The following is an 18,155-nucleotide window of genomic DNA, read 5'->3' on the forward strand; positions in this document are numbered from 1 at the left end:
TCTCCCCTGTAGACCGAGAAGAATGCCACTGGCTCATGAGAAAAAAGTTTTTCAGAAACTGTGCTTTCACTTTTTAAAACCACTACATCATTTTTTGCAAGGTATCAAGGGGCCAAACCCCTACAGATTTGAGAATCACAGAGAACAGCACAGACCTTGAAGTTATGCATCCAGTGCCTGCAGTGTCTTCAAGACTTTACAGGAGGCATCCATAGACCATAAATCACCAACTACAGTCAGCATGATCATTTTGTATTACAGGAGCTAAAAAAAAAAATACCTCTCCATGTGCAACATTAACAGCTCCCTGCTAATTATCATGTGGCCTGAGGGGACTGGGAGTGCTGGAAACAGCTCCAGGAGCTGAATGGGGGACCAGACTCTGGGCAAAGTTATGATATGCAGTTCACTCAACTCATAAATAACATTTTTGTCACTAGTGCCACCCCACTGAATGACCACAGGGCAGTGGGGATGGTACAGACTGGCTGTTACTGGTCAAGTTTATCAGGACACAGAGTTTGCCATGGGTCTGGGGGTTCTGAGCTGAACACTGACAGATGCAGCTCACACTGGGCCAGTGCAGGTTAGATCAGAGAGGTACTGGTACACCCACATCCTCAGACTAACTCACATCTGATCCCAGCTACACTGCCTGTGCTTTCAGGCTCCTTTCAGTCACACAGAATCATTCCTCTGCCTCTTCAGCAACTTTTATCATCTGTGCTGCAGTGGGAACCCAGGCCTGGCTGATCATCCAGGGTTACATCCAAGACACTTGTTAATGCCTTTGCCTGCTCAGCCCCAAACTTGCCCTTCATGCATTCTGATTAGCAGTAAATCCACACACAAAACTGTCACTTACTTATCCAGATCTATATCAAGTGCTTTATATGGATCATTGGGATCTTTGTCATCTTCATCACTGGGCAAAGCATTCTGCAGGAGAGAGAAAGAGATCATCCACTGGAGAAGTGAACCACAGGCAATTCTGATGCTGAAGTTCTACATCCCCCAAAACCAGTTTTTTTTTAGGACTGTTAACCCTGGAACAGGCCAGCTTGCAGTCAGGCTCAGGATGTCACAGGAACAACATGCTTTAATGCAGCATGAAGTTACAAGATTAATTTAGAACAGAAAACCATTCTTCATAAACTGCTGGGTCTGAACTGCTGCTGTCCAGTTCTGACTAAAGGAAATTTTAGGAACAAATACAGAGTATGTCATTAGCATGCACAATTAATTATAATCAGCTCCAAACCTGCTGACTAGAGAGAAGTTTATGTCAAAGTGAAGCAGCAAAGCACACTAAATGAAGTGACTGTTTGGATGGAATTACTTTTATAGCAGAAATGCATATTTTTTTGTTTTGCTGGAGTGTTTTTAAATAGTTTCAGTGGCAGTTTTGGTCTTCTGTGCACAAAAAGACAATTGTTTCTCCCCCTGTAAAGAACAGCCTGGGATCATCTCAATCAGTCATTTCTTAAACAGTCTGGCAAGAAGTCAGAGCTCTTGAACTCCAACAATACAGACTGGCTGGCAATTCTTGGGGAAAAATCTCTCCAGAAGAGCACACTGATAAGCCCCCAACTCAGCCCACCAACCTGAACAATGGAATTAACTTCCAGTGATACAGAGAATGCTTAATTTCCATGAATATACACCCAAAGGTTTCTGTTCCCTTTTCAAGAAGGTAAGATTTGCAAAGTTTCCCTTTGTTCCATGTGTATTTTAACATGGTTTTTTCCCCCACCAGCTTACACTAAAAGATCTTGTATTTTATGCAAATAGTGTTCTTGACCTTCAAATATAAAGACAACCAAATAAATCCTTTAGCACTGTGAAAGGACAAATTATTTCAGGTGTTTCTGACCTCTGGCATCTCTTCTGTTATGATATCAACGTGGTGAGCTGGAGCAATGTCCTCCTCACTCTCTGTGTGCAGAGAGTTGTGGCGATGATGTTTGCCTCTCTTCTCCTTCTTCTGTTTTTTCTTTTTCTTGTCTTTCTCCAGTTTCTGTTTATGTCTTCGTTCTTCTTCCAGTTTCACATACTGGTCAGACATAGGCATTCCTGCAGAGGAAGCCAAACTGTTTTCCACATGGACACTGATCACTGCAAGACTACGTTAGGAGTGACCCTGGCTTCTGGCTTCTCCAAATTAGATCAAATTAGATTAGCACCTCCCTGTGCTCCCCTATCAGCTCACACACAGCCCCTCCAGCAGCAGCTTTCCTACCACACAGGACAGAGCTCTATCCTGCTCCCTAAATTCTTGTCCACATGAACTGGATTACAAGGAGCACCTAAACATTGATATTTCAAGTAGAATTGGTGCCATTGCTGCATAAATACCAACAGCTTTGCACACTTTGGGAAAAACCTATAAAGTAAGCCTTAAATATTTGCCCTTAGATCTCATCACTTGCAACCTACTGCACTTTATCAACAGCTTTTCAGTGCTACATCAACCCCCACTGGATACACGTCCATCTTTTGATATTTGAACCCAGTTATTACAATATTATCTCTACTGTTAAGACTCCACCTCCTGTCTCCTGATGCCCCTCAGCATCCCTGTAGGACATTGCAAAGGTGAGTGAGTCCTCCACAGGACAGTGGTTTGTTTATAGGATTTGGCTGCACAATATTCTCAGTCACATAATTACTTTCACTGCTGTCCTGAGAGGAACTGGACTCATCCTGCAAAATTCTATTTTCAAATATATCTAAGCTGAGATACACTTGAGTGTAACAAAAGAATGCTCCTTGTCCTTAAAAACCTGAGAAGGAATCCTAAAAAGGAATTTATATTTCTGCTTAACTGAAATTCTGTCACTAATTATACAGATCAGCTGGACTTACCTGGGACTTTTAAGGGGACAGAGAGGTCGATCTGCACCACAGGTATATGTTCCACCCCTGGAGTGTCCTGGTAACGCTAAGAAAATGGAAGTTTGTTACATTCTGAGCACTGCCAGATACAGATGTATATAAATAGATACATTCCAAACATCAAGCTGTTTAATCAATTAAGTGAACATTTTAAAGGATAGGAATGGAACAGCTCAGTTCTAAATCCTGTGTTAGAAGGGTGTATTTTAAAGCCAGATAGTAAGTGTTACAAAAGACTCCACTTCTAGCTAGTTTTTTAACCTTGGTACTGCCCAGGCTTGTTACAACTCTGAGGGATTTTTGGTTTGTGTTCTATTGCCAGGAAATTGCCACTTGAAAAGATAAATTTTGAAATTTAGGTTGAGGAAAACATGGTAGTGCTTAGGATGTACAGGAATAAGCAAATTCTTCCCCTGAAAAGGGCACTAAGGTCTCTTCCACAGTGACCTTTTTGGTTGATAAAGCATACAGCACGTTCAAGGTTCACTCTCTCTGCCTTGCTCTTAACAAGGTGCCCAGCAACCTGACCCCTTCCATCACCTAGGGCTGGGACAAAGTACTGCACAGGAGCTTGAGGTACCAAAAAGTATTTCTCAACAACCTTCAGGGAGTCCTTGCTAAAATATAAAGACTACACTCCCCATGACAAGTTAATCCACAAACTCCTGTGTAATGGGACCACTACCACTTTGTTATTTCTAACCTGAAGGCCCACCAGAGATTCACCACAACCTGGCTGCTCTTGTGATATATTAAATCATAGGAGTTTCTCAACACAAATGAGAACTGCAGTGGAAATAACCAGAATGTATCAGAGGGAAGGTGCAGCTCTGACATGCAGCAAGCTTTCACACAATTATATGAGAGGTCTGCAAGATATTTTAATTCAGACTCACTCACCTTCTGTGGGGAAGGAGAGCTTTTAATATAAAATGGGTTGTTGGCTTGTTCTTGTTTCCGGGCTTCTCGACGCTGAAAGCAAAGGAGTATTTGTAGTTAGAATGTTTGTTTAAAAGAAAGAGATAAAAAGTATCAAAGTGCAAACACAATCTCCCCGGATTTTGGAACAATGCTTAACTACTTGCAAGAAGACTAATGCACAGTAGCCTGACTACAATCAACCAGTTTTGAGTTACAAAACCTATTAGGATATGACTACAAGTACTTCTGTTGCTATAACTAGTAGTTATTAGAACATCCTTTCTTTGATTTCTAATTCTAGATTAGAAACTTCTGAGTAACAGCTTTTGATGGCAATTCAGATGTTTCTATTTTCATTTTTGAAAAGAGAGGAAGAAGGGAAGATTCCTGGCAATAAAAGGTCAGAAGCAGGCAAGGTGGCAGCACTGCTGCCTGTCACACCACAGGAGTTCATGGAAGCTGTGAGGGTCCATGATCCAAGATGCTGCTGCTTCTGATGATGACACAGAGGACAGACAAGAACAGAAGTGGAGCAGTGGAGGAGCTGTGTCAAAAACCAAATAGTTGCAGAGCTCAATGTCCATCCTCAAGACCCTTTACTTGGAAGGGAACTGCACACCTTACAGGTCAGAGCTCAAAAATCCTAACAAGGGACAAGTTTTTGTACTATTTTGCTTCCACATTTGGACAAGAGAGCCAAGCTGGACTTCCAAGAGAATTTTATACTGGATGTATTCCACAATGCCCAAAACAATATCAGTATTCAGGGACATACATTTTGTTCATGTTGAACCTTGAGCTGCAGAGAGATGAATGGCTCTCTGGCTACATAACCAATCCACAACAGCTCCAACTTCTTTAGTAGCACTCACAACATCACTACTGAGCTATGTAGGGAAAAGTGTTTTAACATGCACTCACTCTGGCCAGTTCCTCCTCATCTATTTCTGGCTGTCTGTGTCTGGAATGCCTTTGTTCCTCATCATGAAATATTGTTTTGGGCTTTTCATCTTCAGACTCACTGTCTGATGGAGGTTCATTGATCCAGGCATCAAGGTCCAAGCTGGTAAGAATTGCAGTAAACAAACAGCTCAGTACCCTTGAGTACTTCAGTGTTTCTCATCATCTTAATTTACTATTTCATAGTTTAAAAGTTTAAATAAGGCTTTTGGAGAACATTACCCCTCAGGAACTGGGACTTTCTTCTGTGCTTTAGGAGCCACAGGGTTCAGCTCACCAGCAAACAGGGCTATTACTTCTTCAGCTACTGGTACTTCTTTTATTTGTAGCTTCTGGATGTATTTTATTAGTTGTAAGATGCAAGAAGCCTAAAATCAAATGCAAAATTAATTTCAGAATTAATATTTAAAAACTGATGAAAAAATAAAAGAAAATGAGAAGACAACTGTTCTACTCCATTAAGAGAAGCAGCATAAACTGCAGGTTTAGAGCAAATGTAAAAAAAAGAATCCATGTATATCCTCTCTTCTAGCTGGGTCCTTTCCATGTCCCTATGTGCTTGCATAATTTTAAAATGAAATTGTTTTAAAGTTAAAGTGTTGCAGTCTCCAGAGGTGGTAATGAATTGGAAAAACATCTGAGTTCTGACAGAGTATCACTGCTCTTTCTAGTCCTCTACTTTCAGACCTTCTCTTTCACCAAGCTAATTAAAGCCCAGAGTAAACACACCACTCTGTTCATAACACTGACTTAAATAAAATGTGCCTGTCCACAGGAAATTACATGAATGCTCCAAGACAAATGAGACTTTGTAGGATAAATCCCAAAGTAATTTTGTTCTCTTACCCTCTCCTGAACTTCAAGATCTGCACTCTGTACAAACTGAGGCAAACGCTCAATCATCAGCTGTGTAATTTCCTGAGCTGCTTCCTTTTCTCCAGACTGCTCCTTCTGCTGCAGGATGGATGCATAGAGCTTCACCATGTTCTGGACATAAACTGCTTGGATGTGACCTGGTAGAGTTGTAACTTTAGGCCTCAACATTGCTTCTAGGGTTTGGTTTGCTTCCTCGAGATGTCTACAAAGCAGAGGGGACAGATGAAAAAGCACCTGAGAAGTTTCAGTGTTTCATCAGTCTTCATGGAGAAAAAATTTCCCCCAAAATCTCAGTTGCAGTGCAAAGTGCTGCAGAAAGAGAGGACAGACTGCAAATACATAAAATCATTTCCTCTCTGCAGTATTTTCCCTTCCAAATTACTCCAGTAATGTGGCACAGAAGAATTTACAGCTTTCTCTATTGACAGAAAGGGAGGGACAACTCAGTTTCCACTTTGACAAGTTCAGCATTCTCTCCATTAACTCAACATTGAATTTTAAGTGCCAACTCCATTGGCAGGCTGGACCAAGCAGCCCAACTGCCTCCCTGCCATCCTGTACTTCGCCACTTGCAGCAGTGAGGTGGTATTTCTAATCATTTACTGAACAAAAATAGAATCTAGTAGGCAATGATTAATACACAGAAAAGAATGCTGATCATAACACCTGTTAAATTTCATGCTTTTATTCAAAACTCTCTGCCCACGACTAAAGGGAAAGGTGTGTATGCACGCAACCCAGAGACAAAACTATTTCAGCTAAAGGATGCTGCTGGCACAAGAACATCAAAAATTATGCTGCAGCAGGTGAAGGTGAATTATGAGCAAAAAAGATCTAAAAACTTCTAATCCTCAGAAAAGATTAGGTTCTGCAAAACCTTTCAACAAGGACAAAATAGGGAGGAAAGCAAAAACTCATTCAGTCAAACATGGTGACTGGATATTTTCCCTATAATGTACTAGTGGGGTTAGACCTTAACAATTTAGGAATTCTTTCAATGTCTTAAGATCTTATTGCTCACACCCAAAATTGTGTCTTCATGCACAAGGAGGCAGGACTACAGAGATAAGAAAAAAGCCCAGATACTCTAAAGTAAGTATGAGTCTTGGCTAGAAACAGAAAAGGAGATTTACAGGGCAAAGGAGAAGGAAAGAAGAAATAACTTTATTTATGTATTCTGCATTATCTTTCTCTCAAAAAATTCTTTTCAATGACCTGAATCTTTGCCCAAAAGAATCCATTCAAACCATGTCTGATTTTGTTTGCACTTACTCAGAGAACTCCCCACATATCCAAGCAGCAGCATAAAGCACCTCACAGATCCCATTTCTCTGGGTGTTGCTGGCTATGAGATGAGCATTGTCCAGAAGCATGGCCATCTGGGAAACTGCAAATTTCCTGATAGCTTTCACTCTGATAGCCACATCTAACATCTGAGCTGCTATGAGGTGCCCGTGCCGTGTGCCTTCCAGCCGGGTCAGCTCCACCAAGATGCTTATGTACCTGGGAGAAGTGAAAGGGATCCAAACTGAGCAGCAGACAATCATACAGGGCCACTGCTGCCAGTCTCAAAAGTTGACAGATGAAGCCACTGACCATTCAAAGTTTGTGATGTACTGGTAATTGGACTGGCTGCAGATATCTATGATTTTGGTCAGCAGCTCGTCCCGGTACGTTGTCCCTTCTGCTTTATCCACATGAATCATCAGCTTCTTCACTATCTCCATCAAGTTCTTCTTTGATACCTGTTAAAGAGTTATTGAAGGGTTGAACCAAAACTAAGCCATTTTCCATACTGTTGAGACCTTCTGATTCCATTAAAATGGAATTCCTCTTTGTTGGACCCATGTCATGTATTAACATGAAAGAAACCAGAACAACCTCCCTATGCCCCAGTTTCAGCCAAAAGAAAAAAAAAAAACCTGTTTAGTTCTTCACAAAGCTGTTACCAAAGCAGAGTCAGCACCAGCACATACTGGAAGAGCTGAAAATGAGAATTATTATCAGCAATACAGAAACGTGGGAGAAAGTGAACTGTTTGTTTCTTCCAGGTGGCAAATTTAGTAGTGTGAAACATTTTTGTTTCTAAACTGAACAAATTAAAAGGTCATTAACATCCAACAGAAATCTAGCATAGCAAAGCATAGTTGTATTAACTTGCTCTGGAAAGATACAGCAGTTATTATCACAAGGCTACTGGAGAAAGGGAAAGTTGTTGTTTTTCTTAAACATCAGCCTCTTAAAGGGTCATGAGGGCTGGACAGGAAAGGAAATAATGCAGAAACATACCATGCCATAGAGGAGATCTAAAGCTCGGAGTCGGATGGACTCATCTTTGTCATCCAAACACTGGAGAATGAGATCCTTGTGAGACTGAACTGATTTAGGATGTGTTTTCAGGATTTTGGACATAGCTAAGAGTCCCAGGTATTTCACTGTGAAAGACAAAATAAAACTTCTTTCCAAATATAGAAACACTGCTTTGGGTTGAGCATGAAACCTTAATGCTGAGTGAGATGTGAAATCAACTGAATACACTAAAAAATCTAAGATAAAGAGAATCTTTCAGAAAACAACCTATCACAGATTATGGTCTTTATATTTATGTATACATATATATACCTTTATCATATATAGACATGTAATTACATATATATCCTTCATTTCATTCTTCTTGCACCTCAAGTTTTGCCAATTAAGTTATTCTGAAACTATGGGTTCATCCTAGAATGAACCCAGCTTTAAAAGCACTAACAAGACCTGTGTAGGAGTCTTGTTCTCAGGGGGAAAAATTCATAATTGCACAAAAAAAGGATTTGCCACTGTTCTTTGTAGTGACAGGATAGCCCTCACTACTTCCCAAGCCACAAGTTTATAAAAAGGGAAAACCCAGAGCATGGAAAGAGAACTGTTTGAGATTTAGAAGCCCACAAACAGTGGTAGCAATTAATCTCACTCGTTTTTAAAAAGCTCATTATAATGAACCACTCCCTATCAAAAAAATTATTTCCACATTAAAAACCCCAGCAACTGTTTACAATGTACCAGACACAACAATACTGAACAATTCTTTTTTTTTTTTTTTTTTTTTTGAGAAACAGCTCACTGCTCTAAGAACACTGCAATTTCTCCCCAGTGGTTGGCTGCTAAAAGCTTCTATGAAGACAAGCAACATACTTACAGTTCTGGTCTGAATCTTCTATCAATATCCTTAACTTCTGAACACAAAGCTAGAAAAAGACCACATCATGGTTATTACAAGGCTTAAGAGTCTTAAATAAAATAGCTGCATAAAGTTTACTAGGTACACAAGGAAATAAGACCTGGGGTGTCTCAAAGGAGGGTCTTGTTGCATTAACAGAGTTCAAAACAAAAGGAACTTCTCTATGATTGTGTTAAAATTAGAATAAGAGAGTTAGAAAAATAACTAATGAGCAGAGAGAGTTAGGAAAATAACTAATCTTTCCTTTAGAGGAAAGGAAAGATGATTTATATAGGAAGTGACTCAAGTTTGCAGGATTCCACCTAAGTGAGGTAGTTTCAGGGAGCTACTGCTTTAACCTGGGGCAGAGAACCAATTTCTCCATGGCACTTGGAGCAGAACAAATGACCCCCAAGAAACCTCAGCACTGTACCTGGATGCTGGCACTGTGATTGGGCATCCCAGAGGACAGGGAGATCAGAACTGAAAGACACAAGCAGATCTTTTGGTTGGAATTTGTGTTCTGAATGAATGCAGCAAGACACCAGCTTGCTCAGCTCACAGGAGAGGTGCAGTTTGTCTGTTTGCTTGGGAAGAGGAGTTTGTTACTAAAACTGTGGTTTCATACACCTTAAAAGTAACAGCAGGGCAGAGAAAAAAAGTGTAAAGGTAGGAACTGCTGGAACAGGCAGTTCAAAGCTGCTTTTCATTATGCTTTGCTCTCATTTATTGCCTGCACTGACACTGCAGAGCAGTCAGTGTCAATGTCACCAGCTACTGTGCAGGTGAACTTGTGTGTGCCCTTCCCTAATGTAACAAGATGCAGCAGTGGATTCCAAAGTTTAATGTAATTACACTGGAGCTTTAATCAAGTCAACAAGAGACTCATGGCAAAAATCAGGCCCTATGGTTGATTATATTGGCCACTTGTAAAGCTTTGGCAGCACACAACCTCAGAGCAGAACAATCCTGTCACCTGCTGCTGCCATACACACATCCACAGCAACACCAACTCCTGCTGAGCACTTCACACACGCTGACCTTGGCCACTCCCAAGTGTAGTTGTTCTCCAGAGTCCTGCAGAGCTCCACATCAGAGAAAATTCTCTCCTTTTGGGTCATGCAAAGAGTTGTCAGTGCAAAGTGGTGCTCTAATGAAGGCCTCTGGTTCACATCTCCTCAATTTGCTTCACATTACAGTCCCTGAAGTGCCTTAGGTGTGAATTTCCCTTCAAACCACAGAATTATCCCATTGTGTCTCAGGGTGGCAATCTCTCATCCACAAAGGATTTAACCTCTGTGTTATTTTTCCCCTCCAATCATAACATCAACCTCACACTTCCCTGAAGGAATGCATGAGTACAAAATGAGTGACAGATCACCCTTTCCTCTCTGAACTGACTCACTACAGCAAATTCCTGCATCATTATCCAAACCACCAAGAGAAACAGATTTTGGGGCAAACCATGGATGTCAATAACTCTCTGCTTTCATACTGGGAGAAGAAAGGGCCAAGTCTGAGCTGGAATTCTGTGTTATCCCTTTTTGCCTTTGTTTCTCTCCTCATCCTCTGTTACTGAGTTCATAACCCAGAACTCCCAAGAAACCAGAACTGTAAATCAATAATTCCAATGAGCTCCTTTAAGGAATTACACTACATTTTAAGCTGTGAAACTGTAGAATGAAAAAGTAAGTCTGCTCTTTCATCATACAAGAAATGTCAAAGTTTCCATGAGGCATCAGCTATATTCTAATTCTATGGCTGCTGGTATACTTGATAGTTCTAGCAACATATAAATAATCAGCTTTTTTATACTTTGTTTCAGCCTTATTAAACACAACACAGCTGAAGCAACCAAGCCTCATCAACTGAAAAAAGGTGTTTCAGGTATTTACAAGGTGAGATAAATCAAAGTTTGCCAGGTGACTTATTTCAGTTATAAAACACATTGAATTAAAAAACAAAACATAAGGTATGCAAATGGTGTTGTTAATTGATGACAAAGTTCATAAAGTTTTTTTCTAGGTGGCAGATTTCTGTTCTTACCTGCTATTACTGTGTTCACACATTCATATAAGAGAGACATGGCTGAGGTGCTGAAACAGAAATCAAGTATTTTAAACAAGGAATAAAATCAGCACATTTTGGAGCTGTCAGCAGTATTTTGGAGGTAGTTAACACCTTCAATTACACAAGAACTTGCCAGTGTTCTGTTCCATACACCTTGAAGCAAAATGAAATTATTCTCACTTTAAAACTGTTGGGGGAGGCAGGGCTAATGCATTCAGGTGAACAGAAGCAGGACATAAACAGCTGGGCCTTTTTTAAGCTGGAGTTTTCATATATTCTCCATAGTAATCTCTGGCTTAAAAAGAAGTCAAAGGAAAGCAAATTGCTCCAATTTTCATGCATGCTCTGGGGAAATTCATGCTGACACCCAAAGACTTCCATTTAAGCTATTTTATCCCATGCAAGTTTGTAAGACATAAGCTTGGTGTGATTAACTTTTGATAGCTTGAAGCCAGTACTGAGACTCAAAGTTCAGAACTGCATCACAGACCCAGCTCCTGACCTACCCAACAGGCACTTCAAACCTGAATGAAAAAATTAACATCTCTCCCACATACCTATGAATGAGATTGGTCAGAGGCTCAATCAGTTTCTTTCCCAGCCTAGGTTCTAATGGAGTAAGAGCACCAAACTATTAAGAGAAAAGTGCAGACAAGAAGTGATTTAATATCTGCTTTTGAACAGTATAAAAACATTTTTTAAATTGCAGCTCACTACCTTTAAACCAAGCTATACTGTTTTTCTCTCTTTGGTTACAGTCAAACATTAGAAGATATCCCTGGTTTCTTTTTACTTAGGTTTCATGGTACCTATACCTCCCAGCAAGAAATCCATTTTTGCATCCATGGTAATTCAATGAGAACCCCAATCCTGGAAAAACAGATGCAGAATACTTGCCAGTTTTATGATTTTAATGAGAACCCAATTATTTGTTGAGGATGTCATCAACTTGAAAAAGAGTGGGGCAAGAGAAAGGTAGTTCTTGGGATTGCGTCGAGCCAGCTCACAAATAACATTGACTGCAGCAGACTGCACACCTGGGGAAAACAAGTGGGAAAAGCAGAAATCTCATCAACACCTTCATTGTAATTGAAGTTTCTGGTGCAGAACAAAAGCAGCTAAAGATTCAGAGTTGTGTGTCCAGGAGGAACAACTGAGCCTCATCACCAACTGTGAGGCAGTGAACTAAACACAAGAATGGAAAGGCAAGCTGAGAAAGGATTTTTTTTTTTTTAATTTTGGCTATTTTCTAAGATATCTGCAAGTTGGATATCTACTTTGGATCCAGTATTACAAAGAACAGGACAGTGCCAGCCTCCTTTCCCCTTCACTGTGGAGAGATTGTTTGTGGAACACAGACAACACAATAATCAATAATCTTACCCACCATAAAGTTTCCAAACACTCTTGCCCCTTTACAATGTATTATTTAGATGTGCTTAATACAACACAAAAATAATTCATCCATAAACAATCTGACTGGACAAGTTTATTCCCTTTTAATTGCTCAGAATTGATTGTTTTCCATTTGTAATGTTATTTTTGGAAAATCTAGGTAACCTGGGGTGTCTAGGAGAGAGAATCCTGTTCTCCAGAAAGCATAATAGGTATTTTTTTCCTCTGGAGGTGAGGGGTGTTTGTGTTTTGCTCTCTTTAGAAGCACTGTCCCTGGATGATCATAGAATCATAGAACTGGATGGGTTGGAAGGGGCCTCAGAGATCATCAAGTCCAACCCTTGATCCACTCCCCCCGTGGTTCCCAGCCCATGGCACTCAGTGCCACATCCAGGCTCTTTGGAAAGATCTCCAGACACGGAGAATCCACTACTTCCCTGGGCAGCCCATTCCAATGCCTGATCACCCTCTCCAGAAAGAAATTCTTTCTCATCTCCAACCTAAACCTCCCCTGGCACAACTTGAGACCCTGCCCTCTTGTCTTGCTGAGAGTTGCCTGGGAAAAGAGCCCAACCCCCCCCCTGGCTCCAACCTCCTTTCAGGGAGTTGTAGAGAGTGATGAGGTCTCCCCTGAGCCTCCCCTTCTTTAGGCTGAACAGCCCCAGCTCCCTCAGCCTCTCCTCAAACGCATCTTACACGACCACACCAAATTACTCCAGTACATGCAATTAAATTTCTCCCTCAAAACACACATGCAGATCAACTGGAGGTCACAGAACTGCATGGCACACACATTCATGCATTCTGGAAACAAATGTATGACATTTTGGTGCAGTGAGGGAAGGGAGGACCTCCCAGGAAGGCCGAGTAGAAATGCAGACACAATACAGAGCAATTGCCAATTTCCTGTGCTGCAGTTGAGCTGCACTGACACAATGCTGAAGGGCCCAACCAGCAGCCTGGACTCAAAGTTTAAATGTAAAAAATAGAAAAAAAGAAGTTTCAGTCAGTGATAGGAAACTATTTAAGGAAATCCATTGCAAGCCAAGAGCTGCAGCTTTCTAAAAGAGCACAGGAAACAAAATCTCAAGCTCTGAAATCAACTGAAATATCTTCAATAGTCAAGTTAAGTAAGCAACAAACCAGGAAGCTTTAAGTAGCTTTGTTTAACTAAGGTTTAATCCACTAAGATAGTTTCAATAGCTTTGGGTTTAGAAATAAGAAGTGGCTATTTTAAATAATGTATTTTTAATACGGCAACAACTGTTGAAACTCTCAAATGCTCATCTACCTGTTCAACAGGCAAACCAGCAGCCAAAAGATGATTGCAGCATTTTTCATGTGCTCTAAAAGAACATATACCCAGCCACCTTGGAGCAGAAGCAATTCACTGGAATCCACTCACCAGGATCTGGATCTTCAAGTTTCTCTTTAAGGCGAGGGAAGGCGGGACGGAGGGACTCAGGGTATTTCAAAAAAACTTTGTACATGATTAACACTGCCTTCTTCCTGATGTAAGGCTTTGTATGAGACATCTGGAAATGAAACAACTGCAGTCAGGCTCCTGGCAAAGCTGTGTTGGCAAAGTTTTTCTCAGGGTCCTTATATCCACCCTCCTGTCTTAGTGTTTCTCACCGGGGAGCCTTAACTACTGTCACATCATCAAAAGTAACAGGAGGACTCAAAGTAATTCTCCTGAGCTATAACTAAGGCCTGCAAAAGCTCTCCCGAAACAGAAGAACCCACAATAGTTCTGAATTTAACAGCTATTTACCAAATTTGAGCAATGTAACACTCAAAAGTTCTTTCAATCAACTCACCAGTGTCATGATGTCATTTGCCAAGTCCCTGGCAAGATCTGGAGTAACAAAACAGGACAAGCCAGTCAGTGCAACTCCAGTATCATACTGGTTAGGGCTACTCAGGTCCTAAAAAAGGAAAAAGAGGCTCAAAATTTAAGATCACACAAGATGTTCAGAAGCAATTTTCTCAGACCAATTTTATTCACTCAACAGATACAGAGCTGACTTTGTACTTCATGGAAATATTTATATCAACTGCTCACAGGAATGTCCTCCAACACCTGATAAAATTTACCTCCTCTGAGGTTTAATAACAAGCATAAGGAATCATAACTAAATAATATATGGGTGACTGCAACATAAAAGCAATGAGAGGTATCATATCTTGGTGGTATTTTAAGAAGGGCAAAAGAAATGCTGAAAAGCTCATTACATGATCACAAACGTGTGAAGTCCTAAAAACCTGGTATTACAAACTAACCCTGCCAAGTCAAAGCCCAATTGCCACCAACTTCACTGGGAAAAGGCACTCCTGCTGAGTGCTGAGCAGTGCCCTAGCTTCATCTATTAAAAAAATCAGATTACTTTCCTTCCAAGATGCCAGCAGCACCACAGTTTTCAGTCCATAACACAAGTGTAAAATACATTTTATTGGTCAAGTTTCTTTGGCCTTATCTGTAGTCCACATCCTACAGAGTATTTCAGTATTTTTCTAAGCCTCAGACTTTTAACAGTATTAATATTCCTATCTGAATATAAGAACAGATCTCACTGAACACAGAGCATGACAGGATCCATCTCTAAGGGCAGGGATTATGAAACAGGAATATGAAGGCAACTGCACAGAGCTCTCCCACATGAACCACTGGGATCAACCATCTGGTCACAGGTACTTAGGGCTGGTTTAGGAGAGCTGATCACAGCCAGACCTCAGGGTTCCAGGCCATTTGCATCTCATTTAAAAACCTTTTCCAGGTGGTAGGAAATTAGATTGGACTTTTAAGAATAATGAAGTCTGCTTCTTAAGGAGCCACAAAAGTTTGCAATTCATTCTGGCTTTAATGTATTTTGAGAACTTAGAACCCTTTAAAATACAAAGTTTGTAGGTCAGGGAGACATGAGAAGGCATAAAGATGTTTTTAAGTAAAAACTCTGGCACAAAAAGGAAGAAGTAGCCCAGTAAGGGACTGAAAATCAGTATAATAAAGTCTCCATAATAAAAACATACTGACATTATTAAAAATATGCACTTCTCAGAGCAGTATAGTTTAAAAAACAAAGAGAAAAGCACTAGTTCTTTAGGAAGGATAAGAGGTAATGTCCCACTGGTCTTTTTTAAGCACAGAAAGGACATTTTGGCTACTCTTTAAAGATGTAGGCATGTCTTCTACTGCATTAGTCAAGTTTTAAAGGAGTGATTCTTAAAAATATTAAATCAAATAGCTTTAAAAATAGAGCTATAATCCAAAGAAAAATAATCCTGCAACCCAATAACTCCAAAACAATTCAAGTGCTAAATAAAGGTCTATGAAAAAGAATACAATGCACTTTGCTACATTAATACAGAACACAACTTTACATACACTCTTGTCCATTTTTTACACACAATTATACTAAAGAAGTCCAAAGCCTGCTCTTGTTACCAGAAGAAAACAGATACTCACAAATAGATATTTTGTGGAGCCAGGTAACTGCTCATTTTAATTCTTTCCCATTACATCCCTACAGAGGCTGCCTAGGAGCCCAGTAATATTAACAAAGGTGATTACTGTCACCATTCACTGTGATGAATAAACACACAGCTGGAATGAGACAGCACAAGGGCAGCCTATGGACAGCTTCTAAGTACTTCATGAGTCCTTCAGCTTGTGAAATGACAGCTTTACACCAAGTAAGCAGAATTCTACTTAAACACCTGTATATTCCTAGAAAAGAAACATTTTGTACAAATGTACAAGCAGGGAGACAGTGCAAGGAAAAGAATTAAGAGCTGAAGTAAGAATTTTACCTTTCGGATCTGATTAGTTGTCAACATAATTACATCAGTCCCTTCATGAAAGCACTGAGAGGCAGCTAGGTAACCAATTCTCTGTAAAAAGACAAAAAGATTAAATTTCCAAGGATAGGCAATGTTTAGAAGAACAACAATTGGTAGTTTCATAAGCAATATTAAAAAAGGAACAATTAAGCAGGAGGCTTGCATAACAGAAGCAGCATGATAAGGCTCTCTAGAAAAGGGCATTTACATGAAGAAAGAATAATCTCAGCCAAGTAACATCTCTAGTGATAACACATCTACCTTAAGAAAATAAAACTAGCTTCTCTACTAAATATCTAGAAAATAAAACTTCTCTACTTTGTTAGAATACACAGGTTCAATTAGCATGGAGATGTAGAAATACAGCAGGATTGGCAGTAGAAGGAATGGAGAATATTACATTTATTTTGTCTGTGTTGAGCCCTGACTTTCAGGTAAAACCACTCTTTAGGAAGTAACATTCCACCCTGTTTGGTGAAAAAGGTCTGCAACACAGAGCATGAAGAAAACCTTCTGAAGAAAAATGATAAAGCTATTACAAAATAAAATATTCCTACTACATTCCTCCAAAGTCTTCACATAAAACTACCCTGGTTCTTCTTGATACCTATTGCCAAATAGCTGGTAGGAAAAGCCTATGCTAGCAGGCCAAGTATTACCCATATACCAGAAACAAATACAGTCTACTTCCTTTCTGTATTGAAGAAAGCAAACAAAAAGCTGATGTACCCATGCACTCATGAAACAGCAGTGGAACAGCTTGGCTAGCACAGCTGGAGAGACACAGAGGACTCACTTTGAATGTAAACTTGGATGCACTCATGACTTCAATAATATTGAAAGCAGCCCAGCTGATGTCATAGCCCAGCATCTGTAACTGTGAGCAGAGAAGGCAAGAAAAACTTCTGAAATTAGAGACTCAAGAAAACAGGTCAAGATACTTCACAATATTGAAGAGGAAACAACAGTCCAAGAAGTATACTCTAAAACACCTAAAGTTCATGAGTAATGTTACAGTCTACATTGCTCACAGTGTAGGAAGTAATCTTGAAGTTCCACCAAGTTTTAAAGCAAGTTTTAAACAGTTTGCATAAATTCCAGGTAGGACATTTGAAGCTATACAAGCATCCCTGTAAAGGTTTTTTCCCCTGGAATTTTTTTAATATAAACCAGAACAAAATCACAAATATAATTCCTTAACAGTGAACCACTTCTCTCCTTCCCAGCAAAGGACTGCACAAAGAAAAAAAACCCCACCCCTTTCAAGTTCTCATGCAACTATGTGATAAGGAACAATCCAGCTGAAAACAACTTTTAAAAACTGGATTGGTTTTCAATGAGATTAGCTTCTGACTTATCTCAGAAGTATAAAATTGTTCCAATAGTGCCAGCCCAATGTACAGAATGGGAACATTCAGCCTCTACTGTCAGAAACACATGGGAGCATTTTCACCTGCAGCCTGCACTTACAACAGCCTAATAAACTGCAGTCTGAGAAAAGCAGGCATGCAGGCTGAAGTCTGGCTCCTAGTCAGCATGGAAAAAACCCCTTAAAATATGATTGTGTCATAAGGCACTTACATATGTAAGTTTGCAGACTGCATTTGCCTTCACTGCAATGTTATCCTGCTTCAGCTCCTGCTTGATCTCATCGATGCACTGGGAGATGTATTTTGCCTGAGGAAAACAAAGAAACAGAAATTTGTGCTCCTTTCTGTTTTCTAGATTTCCAGGGGAGAAGCAGCAGAACTCATCATTTGAAAACACCAAAGCCCACAGACACACACACTGTTCAGGTAAGCACTAAGTTTTGACAAAATTACTGATTAATAAATGCTCTAGCACAAAACCCAAAGCACACTGAGATTTTTCCTCAGTGGTTTCCCTTCTCCTCTGTCTCCCTTGCAATTACACTGCTCAGTCTGAAGCTCTTATTTTGAAAGATTTGCAAAAAGTGGGGGCTCAATGGAGATGGTGTACCTGAGGGTCTGAGCAA

General features: G+C 40.1%; 1 protein-coding gene across 1 annotated transcript in view; it reads right to left on the reverse strand.

Annotated features, from left to right (window-relative positions):
• Positions 1–18,155, reverse strand: part of AP3D1 (adaptor related protein complex 3 subunit delta 1) — a 42,312-nt gene that overhangs the window by 10,433 nt on the left and 13,724 nt on the right. Inside the window, exons 2-21 of the mRNA XM_030466354.1 lie at positions 17,741–17,836; positions 16,956–17,036; positions 16,130–16,210; positions 14,140–14,247; positions 13,725–13,854; positions 11,822–11,961; positions 11,482–11,555; positions 10,901–10,950; positions 9,288–9,337; positions 8,834–8,882; positions 7,942–8,087; positions 7,249–7,397; positions 6,925–7,155; positions 5,623–5,854; positions 4,999–5,144; positions 4,738–4,879; positions 3,796–3,867; positions 2,866–2,941; positions 1,874–2,073; positions 866–939 (exon numbers count right to left, since the gene is read on the reverse strand). Coding sequence (XP_030322214.1) covers positions 866–939; positions 1,874–2,073; positions 2,866–2,941; positions 3,796–3,867; positions 4,738–4,879; positions 4,999–5,144; positions 5,623–5,854; positions 6,925–7,155; positions 7,249–7,397; positions 7,942–8,087; positions 8,834–8,882; positions 9,288–9,337; positions 10,901–10,950; positions 11,482–11,555; positions 11,822–11,961; positions 13,725–13,854; positions 14,140–14,247; positions 16,130–16,210; positions 16,956–17,036; positions 17,741–17,836 — 2,327 coding nt within the window. The remainder of the gene's footprint in view (positions 1–865; positions 940–1,873; positions 2,074–2,865; positions 2,942–3,795; positions 3,868–4,737; positions 4,880–4,998; positions 5,145–5,622; positions 5,855–6,924; positions 7,156–7,248; positions 7,398–7,941; positions 8,088–8,833; positions 8,883–9,287; positions 9,338–10,900; positions 10,951–11,481; positions 11,556–11,821; positions 11,962–13,724; positions 13,855–14,139; positions 14,248–16,129; positions 16,211–16,955; positions 17,037–17,740; positions 17,837–18,155) is intronic.

This window comes from Calypte anna, chromosome 28 (genome assembly GCF_003957555.1).
Source record: "Calypte anna isolate BGI_N300 chromosome 28, bCalAnn1_v1.p, whole genome shotgun sequence".
In the NCBI taxonomy this organism is placed as follows: Eukaryota; Metazoa; Chordata; class Aves; order Apodiformes; family Trochilidae; genus Calypte; species Calypte anna.